The sequence below is a fragment of the Mastigoproctus giganteus genome, chromosome 7 (assembly GCF_048544385.1).
Source record: "Mastigoproctus giganteus isolate SK-2022 chromosome 7, ASM4854438v1, whole genome shotgun sequence".
Lineage (NCBI taxonomy): Eukaryota > Metazoa > Arthropoda > Arachnida > Uropygi > Thelyphonidae > Mastigoproctus > Mastigoproctus giganteus.
In genome coordinates, this window is record NC_143581.1 from 78,642,908 (window position 1) to 78,656,445 (window position 13,538).

The window sequence follows — 13,538 nt, forward strand, 5'->3', positions numbered from 1 at the left end:
TCAATGGTACTTCAGTGCACAATTTATATGGCAAGACACAGTTAATAAATAATGTTAATAAATAACGTGAGTTATTATCATTGATTACAGAAAATGGCATCATTCACTTATCTATAACACGTTGTACTATTAAAATGGAATGGTTAGAATCCACTAGCATATCTGTTACTGGCCACAGTTCCAAATCACCAATTTTTGCTGGAATATTAAAGTAAAGAATGAGAAATTGAATCTCAAATTTTGAGATATTATATATAAGATCTAGTTACTCCATTATTAAAAACAGAAAATCTCAGGGCTATATAGAAATGGTTCTTTCACTTTACATCTTTGTTGGGTTGGTACTCGACTTTATTCTTCAGATTGATTTCCTACATCAACATTTTTTCTATGTATCATTTTAATATGAAATAATAGCTTATTCAAACCTCATGGTAACTACACTGATACTAAAGATACATGAAGAGAGAGAGAGAGAGAGAGAGAGAGAGAGAGAGAGGAGAGAGAGAGAGAGAGAGAGAGAGAGAGAGAGAGAGAGAGAGAGTGTGTGCGCGCGCGCGTGCGTGTGTACATACACATGTGCATGTATTGGTTTCCACAAATTCTGTAATCTTGAAAAAGAGGAGGGGGGGGAGAAGCAATTTTTGTAATTTTTTTCAATCTTTAAAACAATATCTAAGCAGCAGATTTAGCACCCTTGAAGTATTAAGCAAGATTACTTTAAGGGTATAAGGTATAAAATTACACAATTATATTCACTGCCTGCAAGAAAAAAAACTGATATATTCAGGGTTGATGAGTTATATTTAAGGTAACTACTACACTTGAGGACATCTGGTCAACTTAGTCATATTGCATACAGCATTCAGGAATCCCTTTCTATTTCAGTGCCCAGACTGGCTGTCTACTCAGCCTATGCTGAAATTTGGTACTTAAAGATCACAGCAGTAAATTCATTTTGCTAATGAATGTAGGATCTTTGGAAAATGTGGCAAATACAAAGTAAATATGAATTTATAAATAAGTAGACAATCAGAATTAAGATATATCAACCTCTAGCTTAATACTGCCCATTGTAGGATTACAGGTCCCAGCAATGTAGTAAACACTACCATTACAGGAAATTACTGATGGATTCTGTTCCATTCTTCTTTGATAATCCACCCACGAAAGTACTTCACATTTTCTGGAAATAGTCTGGATTTCATGTTCACCAAAATCAGGAGATTGAAGTAAAGCACTCTATTAATAAAAATTCAAATTATAAGATACTTAGTGATGTACATACAATATAAATTTGTACATATATAACAGTAAATTCTTTAAAGCCTGGCACCTTCTGTGATTGATAACTGCCAGATTTTAAAATTTTACAGATTTTAAAGAGGAAATACTAGTGACTGAGCATTGTTGGAGAAACATACAAATATATTAAGCTGTAACAAATGAATTTGTCTGTCTGCAGTCATTTATAATAATGACTGAAGGGTAGTGCTAATGGTTGGAAATGCAGATAACAGTTCGATTTTCTAAATATAAACAAATGTGCATTGATCACAATAACACAAGGCTTTTGAAGATTTATTGCAGCTATGTTAGAGGCAAACAAGAGAGTGCAACACTCTTGATCCAATTATCAGCAGTGACTCTCCATTCATTGAATCTGCAGATAAAAGATCGACTAGCTAGCAGTGATTATAGTGTATTTATGCCAGATTTTTTCAGCAAGTTTTTAAATTCTACATAGTGGGATTAACTGATGAAGTTACCAAAAACAAATTCTAAATGGGATCATTCAGGGATGTAATTATAGAAGTTACTAGGCTTTTTATACCAATGAAGAGATACTGTTCAAGGCTTAAAACTAAATGGATGTCATATGAACTAACAAGACTTGTGGCAGAAAAGAAAAATGCATGTGATACATATAAATTATCAGGTTATACAGATGCCCAGTAGATATAAAGTAGTCAGCAATTAAGTCAGGCAAGCTAGAGCAGATTACAAGAAGATGCAAAGAAAAGCAGTAAAAACTTCTTTACCTTGTAAACACTAAAGGGAAAGAGATGAATCACATTGGTCTACTAGATATGAATTATTTATTATTGACGAACTTACTCAGGTTGCTGACAAACAAAATAGGTATTTTGTATCTATGTTATCATATGGAGTTTTTTAGAGATAGGAATACCAGAAGTGTTTCGAGGAGCTCAATAATTTTGTGATAACCGAGAGCAAAGTGTAAGAGAAATTGTTGAAACTAAAAGTAATAAAGACACCTTGGGGTGGATGGGATCTATCCAACTATAGGGAGGCAGCAAAAGAAGTAGTCAAACTCTTAGCCATGAGACCATCGATGGATTCAGGGTAGGATGGATGCACATAAAAATGCACTGCTGTAAATTGGAGCAGTGTGGCAGTAAGGGCAAGTTACTGTTAAGAATAAAGGGATGTTTGAGTGGGAGGGCAGAGGGAGAGATTATCAATGGGCACTTCTCTTCCTGGGCTAATATTATTAGTTGGTCCCCCAGGGTTCAACGATGCTGGCTGTTTTATTTTTTTTTCCATAATTATTAATAATACCGATGAAGGCATATCAATTTTACCGTCTAAGCTTGCAGATGATACAAATGTTGGCAGGGTGGTTAATCACAGTAATCAAGATATGCTACTGCAACTAGACAAATTAGGCAGATGGGCCGAAAATTAGCAACTGAATTTCAATATTGACAAACACAAGATTGGTTTGGATTTTATTGGTCCATTAGCAAACAACTAAGGATATAATGTGCCTTTCATATGGGGAGCAGTAATCCCAGATTAACATACCAACTGTGGGGTATCAGAGTCAGCATAGTGGAGAATGAAGATCTTGGGATAATTGTGGAATCAGATATGTTCTCTGAGCACCATAGGCACGCTGCCAGGACAGTTCATGCAACTCATGTTTGTGATATACAGGAACTTTTCCAGCAAGGAGAAGGAAGTGATTATCCGTTTAAAAGACAATAGTTAGGCCACATCTTGAGTACTTCATACAGGTCTTCATTTTAGGAAATATGACATAGATATACTGGAATGGGTGCAGAGAAGGGCAATGAGATTGGTGAAGGGAATGAAAGGGTGTTCTTACCAAAACAGGCTTCTGTTCTGAAAATTGCAGTGCTTTGAGACTAGGCCTGCAAGATCTGACGAGTGTTTAAGGCTGGATTGAGTAAGATCAATGCCTATGAAATCCTTCCTCTTGATGAGACTATGCACATGAGTGGACATAAATTCAAACTGACAAAGGATGGTTACAAGTATACATGCAAAAATTTGCCTTCAGCCAGCAGGTGTGTTCAATTGGTGGAATAAACTTCTATTTGGTATTACAAGGGTGAGTAGTTTAAATAACTTCAAGAAAGAATTGTTAGAAGGGAGGCATAGATAATATGGGAAGTCTTGACTATTTTTTTTGGCTGATGTATTAGTTTCTTCTTTACATCATTTGCTACTTCTAATACTAATAACAAACTTACAGAAAACGTTTTCATATACAGCAGGCCCTCGTTATAATATAGTTCACTGTACGCTGATTCACTATTCTTATACTATAACTCATATCTCACTCTAAAGCTGTCAACAACTCACTATAACGCTCTTTTACCAGTGTAAAGATTGAATTTTTGGCATGTTTAATGAAAATGTTTCATCTGATGTAGTCGATAGCTTGAAAATGAATAGCAAAGTTTCCCGCACTGACTTGCAAAATTTTCTCCCACGCTAATTTAATTGCACTATGGTGACTTGTTATGTAGTTCCAAGATCAACATTTTAAAAAATGATCAAGTATATTTGCATTATATGCATTTATCCGAAGTATAGTCATTGTTCAGTACAGTGTTAGACACCATTCATAATGGACAGTTTACTCGAACATTGTTATCATAATTAATGCAATGCAGTTACATTTTCGAATATTAATAATGACAGATAAGAAATAAAAAGGAACAATGTCTAGACGCGGTATGAAGCCCACTACCCTGAGGTAAGAGAAATACTGAATTTGAAAATTAAATTATAGATTTTGAAACAAATCGATTCCGTTCAACAAGTGGATGTATGCAATAATTCAGGACTGGCAGGTTCAACTGTCAGTCCTAAATGATTGTTTTTGTTGGCTGATGCTACATAAGCTTGCTTTCTTGCATCATGTGCCCTTGCTAATGCTAACTGTAAGAACAATTATAAAAAAAAAAAAAGAATTAATTTCAGCAGCGAGACAGACAGCAGTTCCACTGAAAGCAACTAGGCTAGCTATTATAATTGAAATGGAGACATTTCTAAATAATTTTATTGAAGATAATATCTAACGCACAACTCTATTTTTTTTATTTTATTATTTTATTTTTTTTATGAAAACCCCAAACACGAAAGGTATCAAAACCTATAGTACTTAGTACTATGCATGGGTTGAAGGAGAAGTATTGGGGGGGGGGGGGGGGGATGCTGGAAACTTTGCTCTAGAGACTAAACGTGGGTTTCACCACTTCAAGCCTCCAATAAGCAAAGTGGTGGTATTTCACCGGTTGATTAGCCTATATGATGATCTGAAGAAAGCTCACCTTTAAAAAGAAAAAAAAAAACAAAAAACATGCCATGCTTCAAAGCAGTGAAGGATTGGTTGACTTTATTGTTGGGTGGTAATGCTGCGGAGATTTTAAAGTAAAACCTCTTTCAGTTTACCAAAATCGACCAAAGTTATGAAAACTTGACAGCCCAGGGCCATCGGAGTAATAAATTCATGATTTTAATTGGCATTTTAAGTTTAATTTTGATATAATGTAGTTACCACAATTATATATGTATGTAATGGAGAATATTTTACATGTACAAATTTTTAATATTAAAAATTTTGACCAACATTTGTGCATCTTTTCGCTACCATTTATTATTGATTAGGAAATATCCTATGGCACAGACCGCGACTCAAAAATAGATATATAACATTATGGGAATACAGCGCTGATTCACTTAGTGCTCTGTTTTTCGGTAACGAATTATCAGCGTTAAGTGGGGGTCACCTGTGTTGTAACATCAGTTTAAAATACATGAGTAGTACAGCACTCGGCAAAAAGTTGCAGGTCACTGCTGACTGTAGCGAAGGCAGGAGAACAGTGAAAAGTAGATTCAAATACAATAGAATACTGTAACAATTTCAGGGTTTGGTGTTGGGACCGTTGTTATTTTATATATTTATCAATGATATTGATGAAGGTATATCGGGCTTAATGTCCAAGTTTGCAGAAGATACGAAGGTTGGCAGAGTTTTAAATGACAGTATGCTACTGCAACAGGATCTAGAAAAGTTGGTCAGACAGGCTGAGACGTGGCAACTGAACTTTAACATTGATAAATGCAAAGTACCACATATGGGTAGCAGTAATCATTGAGTCATGTACCAACTGTGCAGTACTACACTCAGGGTAGTGGGGAATGAAAAAGACTTGAGGGTAATTCTGCAGTCACATATGAAGTTTTCTGAGCAATGCAGACAGGCTGCCAGTACATGAGGTCTTGTCAATGATATACAGGAATTTTGCTGAGCAAACTCAATGCTGATGGGATTCTTCCTCTTGCTCAGATTACACACCTGAGGGGGCATAAATTCAAACTGAGGAAAGGCAGTTGTAGAATAGATGTGCAAAAATTTGCCTTTAGCCAGTGGGTAGTTGATTGTTGGAACAAACTTCCATCTGTCATTGTGCAAGTTGATAGCACAAATAAATTAAACGAACTAGACCAAGTTTTGAAGTGAATGGATGGGTGAAATTGGATTTATTATTTTTTTTTTTTTTACCGACGCTGTATAGGCTTGCTTTCTCGCATCATATGCCTCTACTAATGCTAAAGACAGGGATAAAGGCGACTATGATGGACGACAGTATTTAAATTCTATACAGTGGGACCAACTGATGATGTTACCAACAGCAAATGCAAAATGGGAAGCATTCACAGAACTTATCTTGGAAGCTACTAGGCTTTACATACCAACTAAGAAATATTGTTCAAGGTTTAGGCCTAAATGGATGTCAGATGAACTGATGAGGCATATGGCAGAGAAGAAACATGCATGGGATACATACAAATTAACACATGACACAGAAGCCTATGCTAGATACAAGTTGATTTGTAACCAAGTTACAAAGGAGGTTAGGTAGGCGAAGGCAGATTACGAGAAATCTTTGGCAAGGGATGCAAAGAAAAACAGCAAAGAGTTCTTTACTTATGTAAACTCTAGAAGGAAGGGGATGAATCAGATTGGTCCACTTAATATCGATGGGTCAACTGTTGATGATCCTGCTCAGGTAGCTAACAAACTAAATGAATATTTTGCATCGACATTCACACATGAGGAGTTATTTAGCGAGGGGAAAGCCAGAGGTGTAATCAACTCAAGCAGTAAGCCAGAGAATCTTGTAATAAGTGAGAGTAAAGTGGAGGAGAAATTGTTAAAGATAAACACAAGAAAGGCACCCGGGGTGGATGGGATCTATCCAGTTATATTAAAGGAGGCAGCAAAGGAAGTAAGCAAACCCTTAGCCATAATTATGAGAGCTTCCTTGGACTCAGGGAGGTAACCACAGACTGGAGATGTGCAAATGTCACCCCAATTCACAAAGGAGGATCAAAGGCTGACAAAAGTAATTATAGACCTGTGAGTTTAATTTCTGTTCCAGGAAAATTAATGGAGGCACTAGTTAAAGAAGCACTGCAGGATCATTTAGACAAGACTTCAGCTATAGCTCAGACACAGCATGGTTTTGTTAAGGGGAAGTCATGCCTGACCAATTTGACTGGATACAATGATGCAGTCACAAAGGAACTGGATGCAGGGAATAACTTTGATATTATATACTTGGATCTTAGAAAGGCTTTTGATACTGTTGCACATGGAAGGCTGCTGCACAAATTGGAGCAGTGTGGCATTGGAGGCAAATTGCTGCTGTGGTTAAAGGGGTGGCTGAGGTGGAGAAGACAGAGAGTGGTAATCAATGGACACTGTTCGTCGTGGACTAATGTTATTACTGGAGTCCCTCAGGGCTCAGTGTTGGGTCCATTATTGTTTTCTGTATTCATAAATGATATTGATGAGGGTATATCAAGCTTAATGTCGAAGTTTGCAATACAAAGGTAGAGTGTGTTGTCAAGGACACTACTGACACTATGCTGCTGCAACAGGATCTGGAAAGGTTAAGCAGATGGGCTGAGAGGTGGCAAATGAAGTTTAACATTGGCATATGTAAAGTACTACACATGGAAAACAGCAACCCCAGAGCAACGTATCAACTCTGTGGTACTACACTGACAGTGGTAGAGAATGAAAGGGACCTGGGGGTGGTTGTGCAGGCAGATATGAAGTTCTCTGAGCAGTGCAGACGGGCTGCAAGAGTAGCTCATGGTCAATGATATATAGGAATTTTTCTAGCAGGGATAAGGAGGTGATTATTCCCTTGAATAAGGAAATGGTCAGGCCACACCTAGAGTACTGTATACAGGTCTGAAGGCCTCATTTCAAGAAGGATGTAGAGCTGCTGGAACGAGTACAGAGAAGGGCAACAAGATTAGTGAATGGAACAAAGGGGTGCTCTTACGAAGAAAGGCTTAAGTTTTGCAAATTAGTATCTGGAGACTAGGCACCAGCGAGGTGATCTGATAGAGGTGTATAAAGCCTTGAATGGTTTGAGCATGCTCAATGCTAATGGGATTCTTCCTCTTGCTCAGAATAATCACCTGAGAGGGCAAAAATTGAAATTGAGGAAAGACAGATGTAGGATAGACGTGCGGAAATTTGCCTTTAGCCAGCGGGTGGTTGGCTGGTGGAACAGACTTCCATCCCTTGTCGTTGAAGTTGATAGCCTAAATAAGTTTAAGGCTCAGCTGGACAGGTATTTTGAACGAACACAGGGGTGAAGTGGAAGTGGTTTTTTTTTTTTTTTTTTTTTTGGCTGATGCTGCATAAGCTTGCTTTCTTGCATCAAATGCCTCTACTAATGCTACTGCTAATGAATTTCATCAGTGTCAATACTGACGAAAATCATACTGGAGATCATTGATTTGAGGGAAAATTTCTAAATAGTTTAATAAGAGTTGGCAGTTAACAGATTTCTCCATTAATTTAGAAAAAGTAGAAGTAAGAAATGGGATGATAACTGGATTGGAGGGATTTGAATAACTGGCTGGATATGAGCTAATTTCCAATAGAAGGGAAAACACATGTGGAACAAGAGTGGAAAAAAGGCGAAACAGAAGGTGACTCACGAGCACAGGTTTGAGAACAAATGAAGAAATACCATCAGGACCTATTGGTATTTCTGACATCCTTTTGATGGAAGACCACAGGAGGCACTGACTAGAGTGTACTTGGAATGGTAGGAGGTGGTTTACCAAGATCATCATTATATGAGTTGGAAGATAAGTAGGATGCTAGGCAGGCCAGCTTTATCTTTGGCTGAAGTGGCAATAGTACCATCCAATTTTGACAGAGGTGGGAAGAGAGATGGTCAGAAGTTACAACCAATAGTTTTGGCAAGAGACCAGAATGCTCGACTACTATTTGAACAAGGAGAAAGTTTTCTACTCATAACCTGTTTGACATCTAGTTTGGACTGATTAATAACTGCCTTAGAACTATACTATTGCGAGCTTTGGTGTAGGTATAAAATTAACCTGGAGATTTGAATGCAAGCCAACTGTGATATGCAACACTCTTATCATGAACAGCCTTACGAGAGAAGAAATCTTGCAGATCATCCCATTTTGCATTTTTGTAATGCCAAAACAACACAAGGTTGAGTTTATCCATGTGAGAAAGGCTCCATTGGAGAAGAGACCATCATTAAGTTGTGATCCGAGGTGCCTAGAGGACACTCACCTCGACTGTGTACTTTAGAAGGGTTGTTTGTGAGAAAAAAATCAAGCCTATTGGCTGTGTGGTTAGGATTGGCTGGTATTCTGATAGGTAAATGAACAATTCGTGTGAGGGTAGTAACAATTGTAGAACCTCAGCATCTCAACCAGCTGGGTTCGTGTGACTAGAAAATGGAAGCCAGCTGAAATTATGAACATTAAAATCACCAAGTAAAATTACCTCACTGTTAGGAAAGTTGAACTGGAGAAAGTTAAGTTTCAAAGAGTTCCAAATGATTAGTGGAGTTGAGAGAATGATAGAGGCAACAGATGAATCTGACAGAATGTGGTAGAAAAATTTTAAGCTAGAGAAGATCGCAAAGAGGAAATTCCAAATTATTAAGTCTCTGACAAGGAATATCAGAGTAGACATATGCACAAGTACTAACTTTGAAGTGAAAGGAATCATACAGCAAATAATTAGGACAACTGAGTTAATCAGATAAGTTTGTTCTATTAGTTCACTATTAGTTCATGATGTAAGAAAGTCTTTGCAGTAATAAGGAAGGAGAGGACATGATGCATAAGGTAATGATTAGACCATTGTTGTTGTAGGGTTTTAAGCACATTGCGACATACGTATTATGTGTCTACAAGTGTATGTGTGGGTGTTCATGAGCAGTTTTGAATATTGTGTGGGCTGAAAAACCAAAAATAACTTTCAAGGGAAATCCTGCAAGTTATTCTTAAAGAGGCAAGTTATTTTTGAAGAAACAAAAGAAGCAAGTTTATAGAGAATTATTTGGCTGATTATGTATAAACTTGCTTCTTTGCATCATTTGCCACTACTAATATCTATAAAAGAATAGCACACTGTCACACTGTAAATTGTCAAATATACTTTTTTTTAAATAAAACTTTGAAAGTAAAGTTACCTTGAAGTTGCTTCCTTGTTGACCAGGACTAAGCTCTTCTTGATGATAAAACCATTTTACTTTTATCATCATTTTCCCTCCAAGACTCTCCCACATTGCCTCAGCACAACCTATATAAGGAAGCTGTGGTCTTGCAACAGAAAAGAAAGCTACAAATTCTCCTATCTGTAATAAGCAAATTCACAAAACAGCAGTTAATCTAAAGTTATGGAATTATTACTTCATATCTATAAGCACATATTGTAATTTGTAAACAAGATTAGATAAAATCCCATTAAAAAACATGTCAGCTTAAACTCATTATCTGTCCTCTGCCTGGTCGTAACCTGCCACATATTAGTTTCAATAAACTAATAGGGTCCAAATAACAAATTCTTGAATTTTTAGTAAAATTCAAGAATTTTACTAAAAATTCTTAAAATTAATTCTTAGTACTTAAAAAACCTCTTTAGTATAATGCTAATTAAATATGACCTGCCCTGGCAGCCTGTCTGCACTGCTCAGAAAATTTCATATCTGACTGCACAATTACTCCCAGGTCTTTTTCATTTTCTACCACCCAGAGTTGATACGTTTCTCTGGGGTTGTTTCTACACATATGCAGTATTTGCATTTGTCAATGTTAAACTTCAGTCCCCACTTCTTAGCCCATATGTCCAAATTTTCTAGATCTTGATGCAGAAGCACACTGTCGTTACTGTCATTAACAACTCTGCCAACCTTTGTATCATCTGCAAACTTCGACAATAAGCCTGATATACCTTCATCAATATCATATACAAAACAACAGTAGGCCCAACACCGATCACTGGGGTACACCACTAATAATATTAGTCCACGAAGAGCAGCATTAATCAATTATCACTCTCTCTCTCTTCTCCCACTCAACTTCTCCATTTATCCATAACAGCAAATTGCCCTTAATGCCATACTACTCCAACTTGAACAGTAGTCCTCCATGTTCATGCATTAAGAATTTACATATAAAGGAACCACTAGGTGGCAGAGATCACAGTGTACTGATGTGGGATTTACTTAAAGATGTAACTACCATCAGGGGTAAAGGGAAGAGTTTTTGCTTTCGTAAAGGTGACTACAGTGGTCTCAGAAATTTTTTAAGTTCTATACAATGGGACCAACTGATGATGTTACCAACAGCAAATTCTAAATGGAAAGCATTCAAGGAAGTAATTGTGAAAGAATTCAAGGAAGTAATCGCTACTAGGCTTTTTGTCCCAACTAAGAAATACTGTTCTAGGATTAGGCCCAAATGGATGTCAGATGAAGTAATGAGACTAGTGGCACAGAAGAAAAATGCATGGGATGCACATAAATTGTCAGGAGACACAGAAGTCTATGGTAGATACAAGCTAGTCTGTAATCAAGTCACAAAGGAGGTTAGGTAAGTGAAGGAAGATTATAAGAAATCTTTGGGATGCAAAGAAAAATAGCAAAGATTTCTTTACTTATATAAACTCTAAAAGAAAGGGAATGAATCAGATCAGATTAGTCCACTTGATAGTTAGTTAGTTATTTTGGTTTTTTAGGAGCATTAGCAACTAAGGCCATATTGCTCCTGGAATATGCGGTGGTCATTACCTGACCTTTCCGCATCCTCTGTATTTGGTGGTGACAGACTCGAACCCCGGTCTAATCAAGAAGCGTGTGCTACGCAATGCTGCTCCTACACACCTGGCTACGGAGGCGCCTGCCACTTGATAACAATGGTTTGATTGTAGATGATCATTCTCAGATAACTGCCAAACTAAATGAGTATTTTGCATCTACATTTATACATGAGGAGTTATTCAAGGAGGAGAGGGCCAGATGTTTATCAAACTCATACAGGGAGTTAAATGACTTTGAAATAACTGAGAGCAAAGTGGAGGAGAAATTGTTGAAGTTAAACATAAGAAAGCCACTTGGGTGGATGGGATTTTCCAGTTATATTAAAGGAGGTGGTAAAGGAAGTAAATAAACCCTTGGCCATAATTATGAGGGTATCCTTGGACTCAGGGGAGGTCCCCATGGGCTGGAGATGTACAAATGTATCTGCAATTCACAAAGAGGGATCAAAGGGTGAACACGAGTAATTACAGACCTGTTAGTTTGACTTCTGTTCCAAGGAAAATAATGGAGTCACTGGTTAAAGAAGCATTGCAGAATCATTTAGACAAGACTGAAGCAATAATTCAGACAGAGCATGGGGTTGTCACAAGGGGGAAGTCTTGTGTGACCAATATGATTGGATACTATGATGTGGTCACAAAGGAACTGGATGCAAAAAATAATTTTGATATCATATATTTGGATTTCAGGAAAGCTTTTGATACTGTTGCACATGGAAGACTGCTGTACAAATTGGAGCAGTATGGCATTAAAGGCAACTTGCTACAATGGATAAAAGGGTGGTTGAGTGGGAGACAACAGAAAGTGGTAATCAATGGACACTGCGCTTCATGATCAAATGTTATTAGTGAAGTTCCCCGGAGTCCGGTGTTGGGCCCATTGTTGTTTTGTGTATTTATCAATGATATTGATGAAAGTATATCAGGTGTAATGTCCAAGTTTGCAGATGATACAAAGGTTGGCTGTGTTGACAATAACAGTAATGACATTATGCTGCTGCAACAGATCTGGAAAAGTTGGGCAAATGGGCTGAAAAGTGGCAACTGAAGTTTAACATTGACAAATGCAAAGTACTGCAACTGGGTAGCAGTAACACCAGAGAAATGTACCAACTATGTGGTGTTACACTCACGGTAATGGAGAATGAAAGAGACCTTGGGGTAATTGTGCAGTCAGATATGAAGTTTTCTGAGCAGTTCAGACAGGCGGCCAGAGTAGGTCATGGGGTATTGTCAATGATATACAGGAATTTTGCGAGCAGAGATAAGGAGGTGATTATCCCCTTGTATAAGGCAATGGTCAGGCCACACCTCAAGTACTGCTTACAGGTCTGGAAGCCTCATTTTAGGAAGGATGTAGCGTTGCTAGAACAAGTACAGAGAAGGACAACAAGACTGGTGAAGGAAACAAAGGGGTGCTCTTATGAAGAAAGGCTTAAATTCTGCAAATTGCAGCTTCTGGAGCTAGGCACCTGTGAGGCAATCTGATTGAGGTGTATAAGGCTTGAATGGATTGAGCAGTCTTAATGCTGAGGGGATTCTTCCTCTTGCTCAGATTACAAACCTAAGGGGGCATAGATTCAAACTGTGGAAAGACAGTAGAATAGATGTGCGGAAGTTTGCCTTGAATGAATTAAGCAGGCTTAATGCTGGGATTCTTCCTCTTGCTCAGATTATAAACCTGAGGAGGCATAGATTCAAACTGAGGTAAGGCAGTTGTAGAATAGATGTGCAGAAGTTTGCCTTTAGCCTGCAGGTAGTTGATTGCTGGAACAAACTTCCATCTGTTGTTGTGGAAGTTGATAGCTTAAATAAATTCAAGGCAGAACTCTACAAACATCTGGAATGAATGGATTAGTGAAGTGGGAATGGTTTTTTTTTTTTTTTTTTTTGGCTGATGCTGTATAAGCTTGCTTTCTTGCATCATGTGCCTCTACTAATGCTAATGTTAATAAAAGGAAGCCAACCATAGAATGTGTAGAATTTACGGACACAACATGAATTTAAAACAAAGTACAATACAAGATATTGCCTTAATAACACAGGCATTAATGTTTTGGGGTCTGGATAATTATCCATGTCC

General features: G+C 37.6%; 1 protein-coding gene across 3 annotated transcripts in view; it reads right to left on the reverse strand.

The window, feature by feature from the left end:
• Nucleotides 1–521: 521 nt before the first annotated feature.
• Nucleotides 522–13,538, reverse strand: part of LOC150083015 (uncharacterized) — a 487,383-nt gene continuing 474,366 nt past the window's right edge. For all 3 annotated transcript variants that reach the window (XM_090377743.1, XM_090377741.1, XM_090377742.1), the window contains 2 exons: nt 9,828–9,992; nt 522–1,242 (listed from right to left, as the gene is read on the reverse strand). In XM_090377743.1, coding sequence (XP_090233869.1) covers nt 1,039–1,242; nt 9,828–9,992 — 369 coding nt within the window. In that variant the 3' untranslated portion in view covers nt 522–1,038. The remainder of the gene's footprint in view (nt 1,243–9,827; nt 9,993–13,538) is intronic.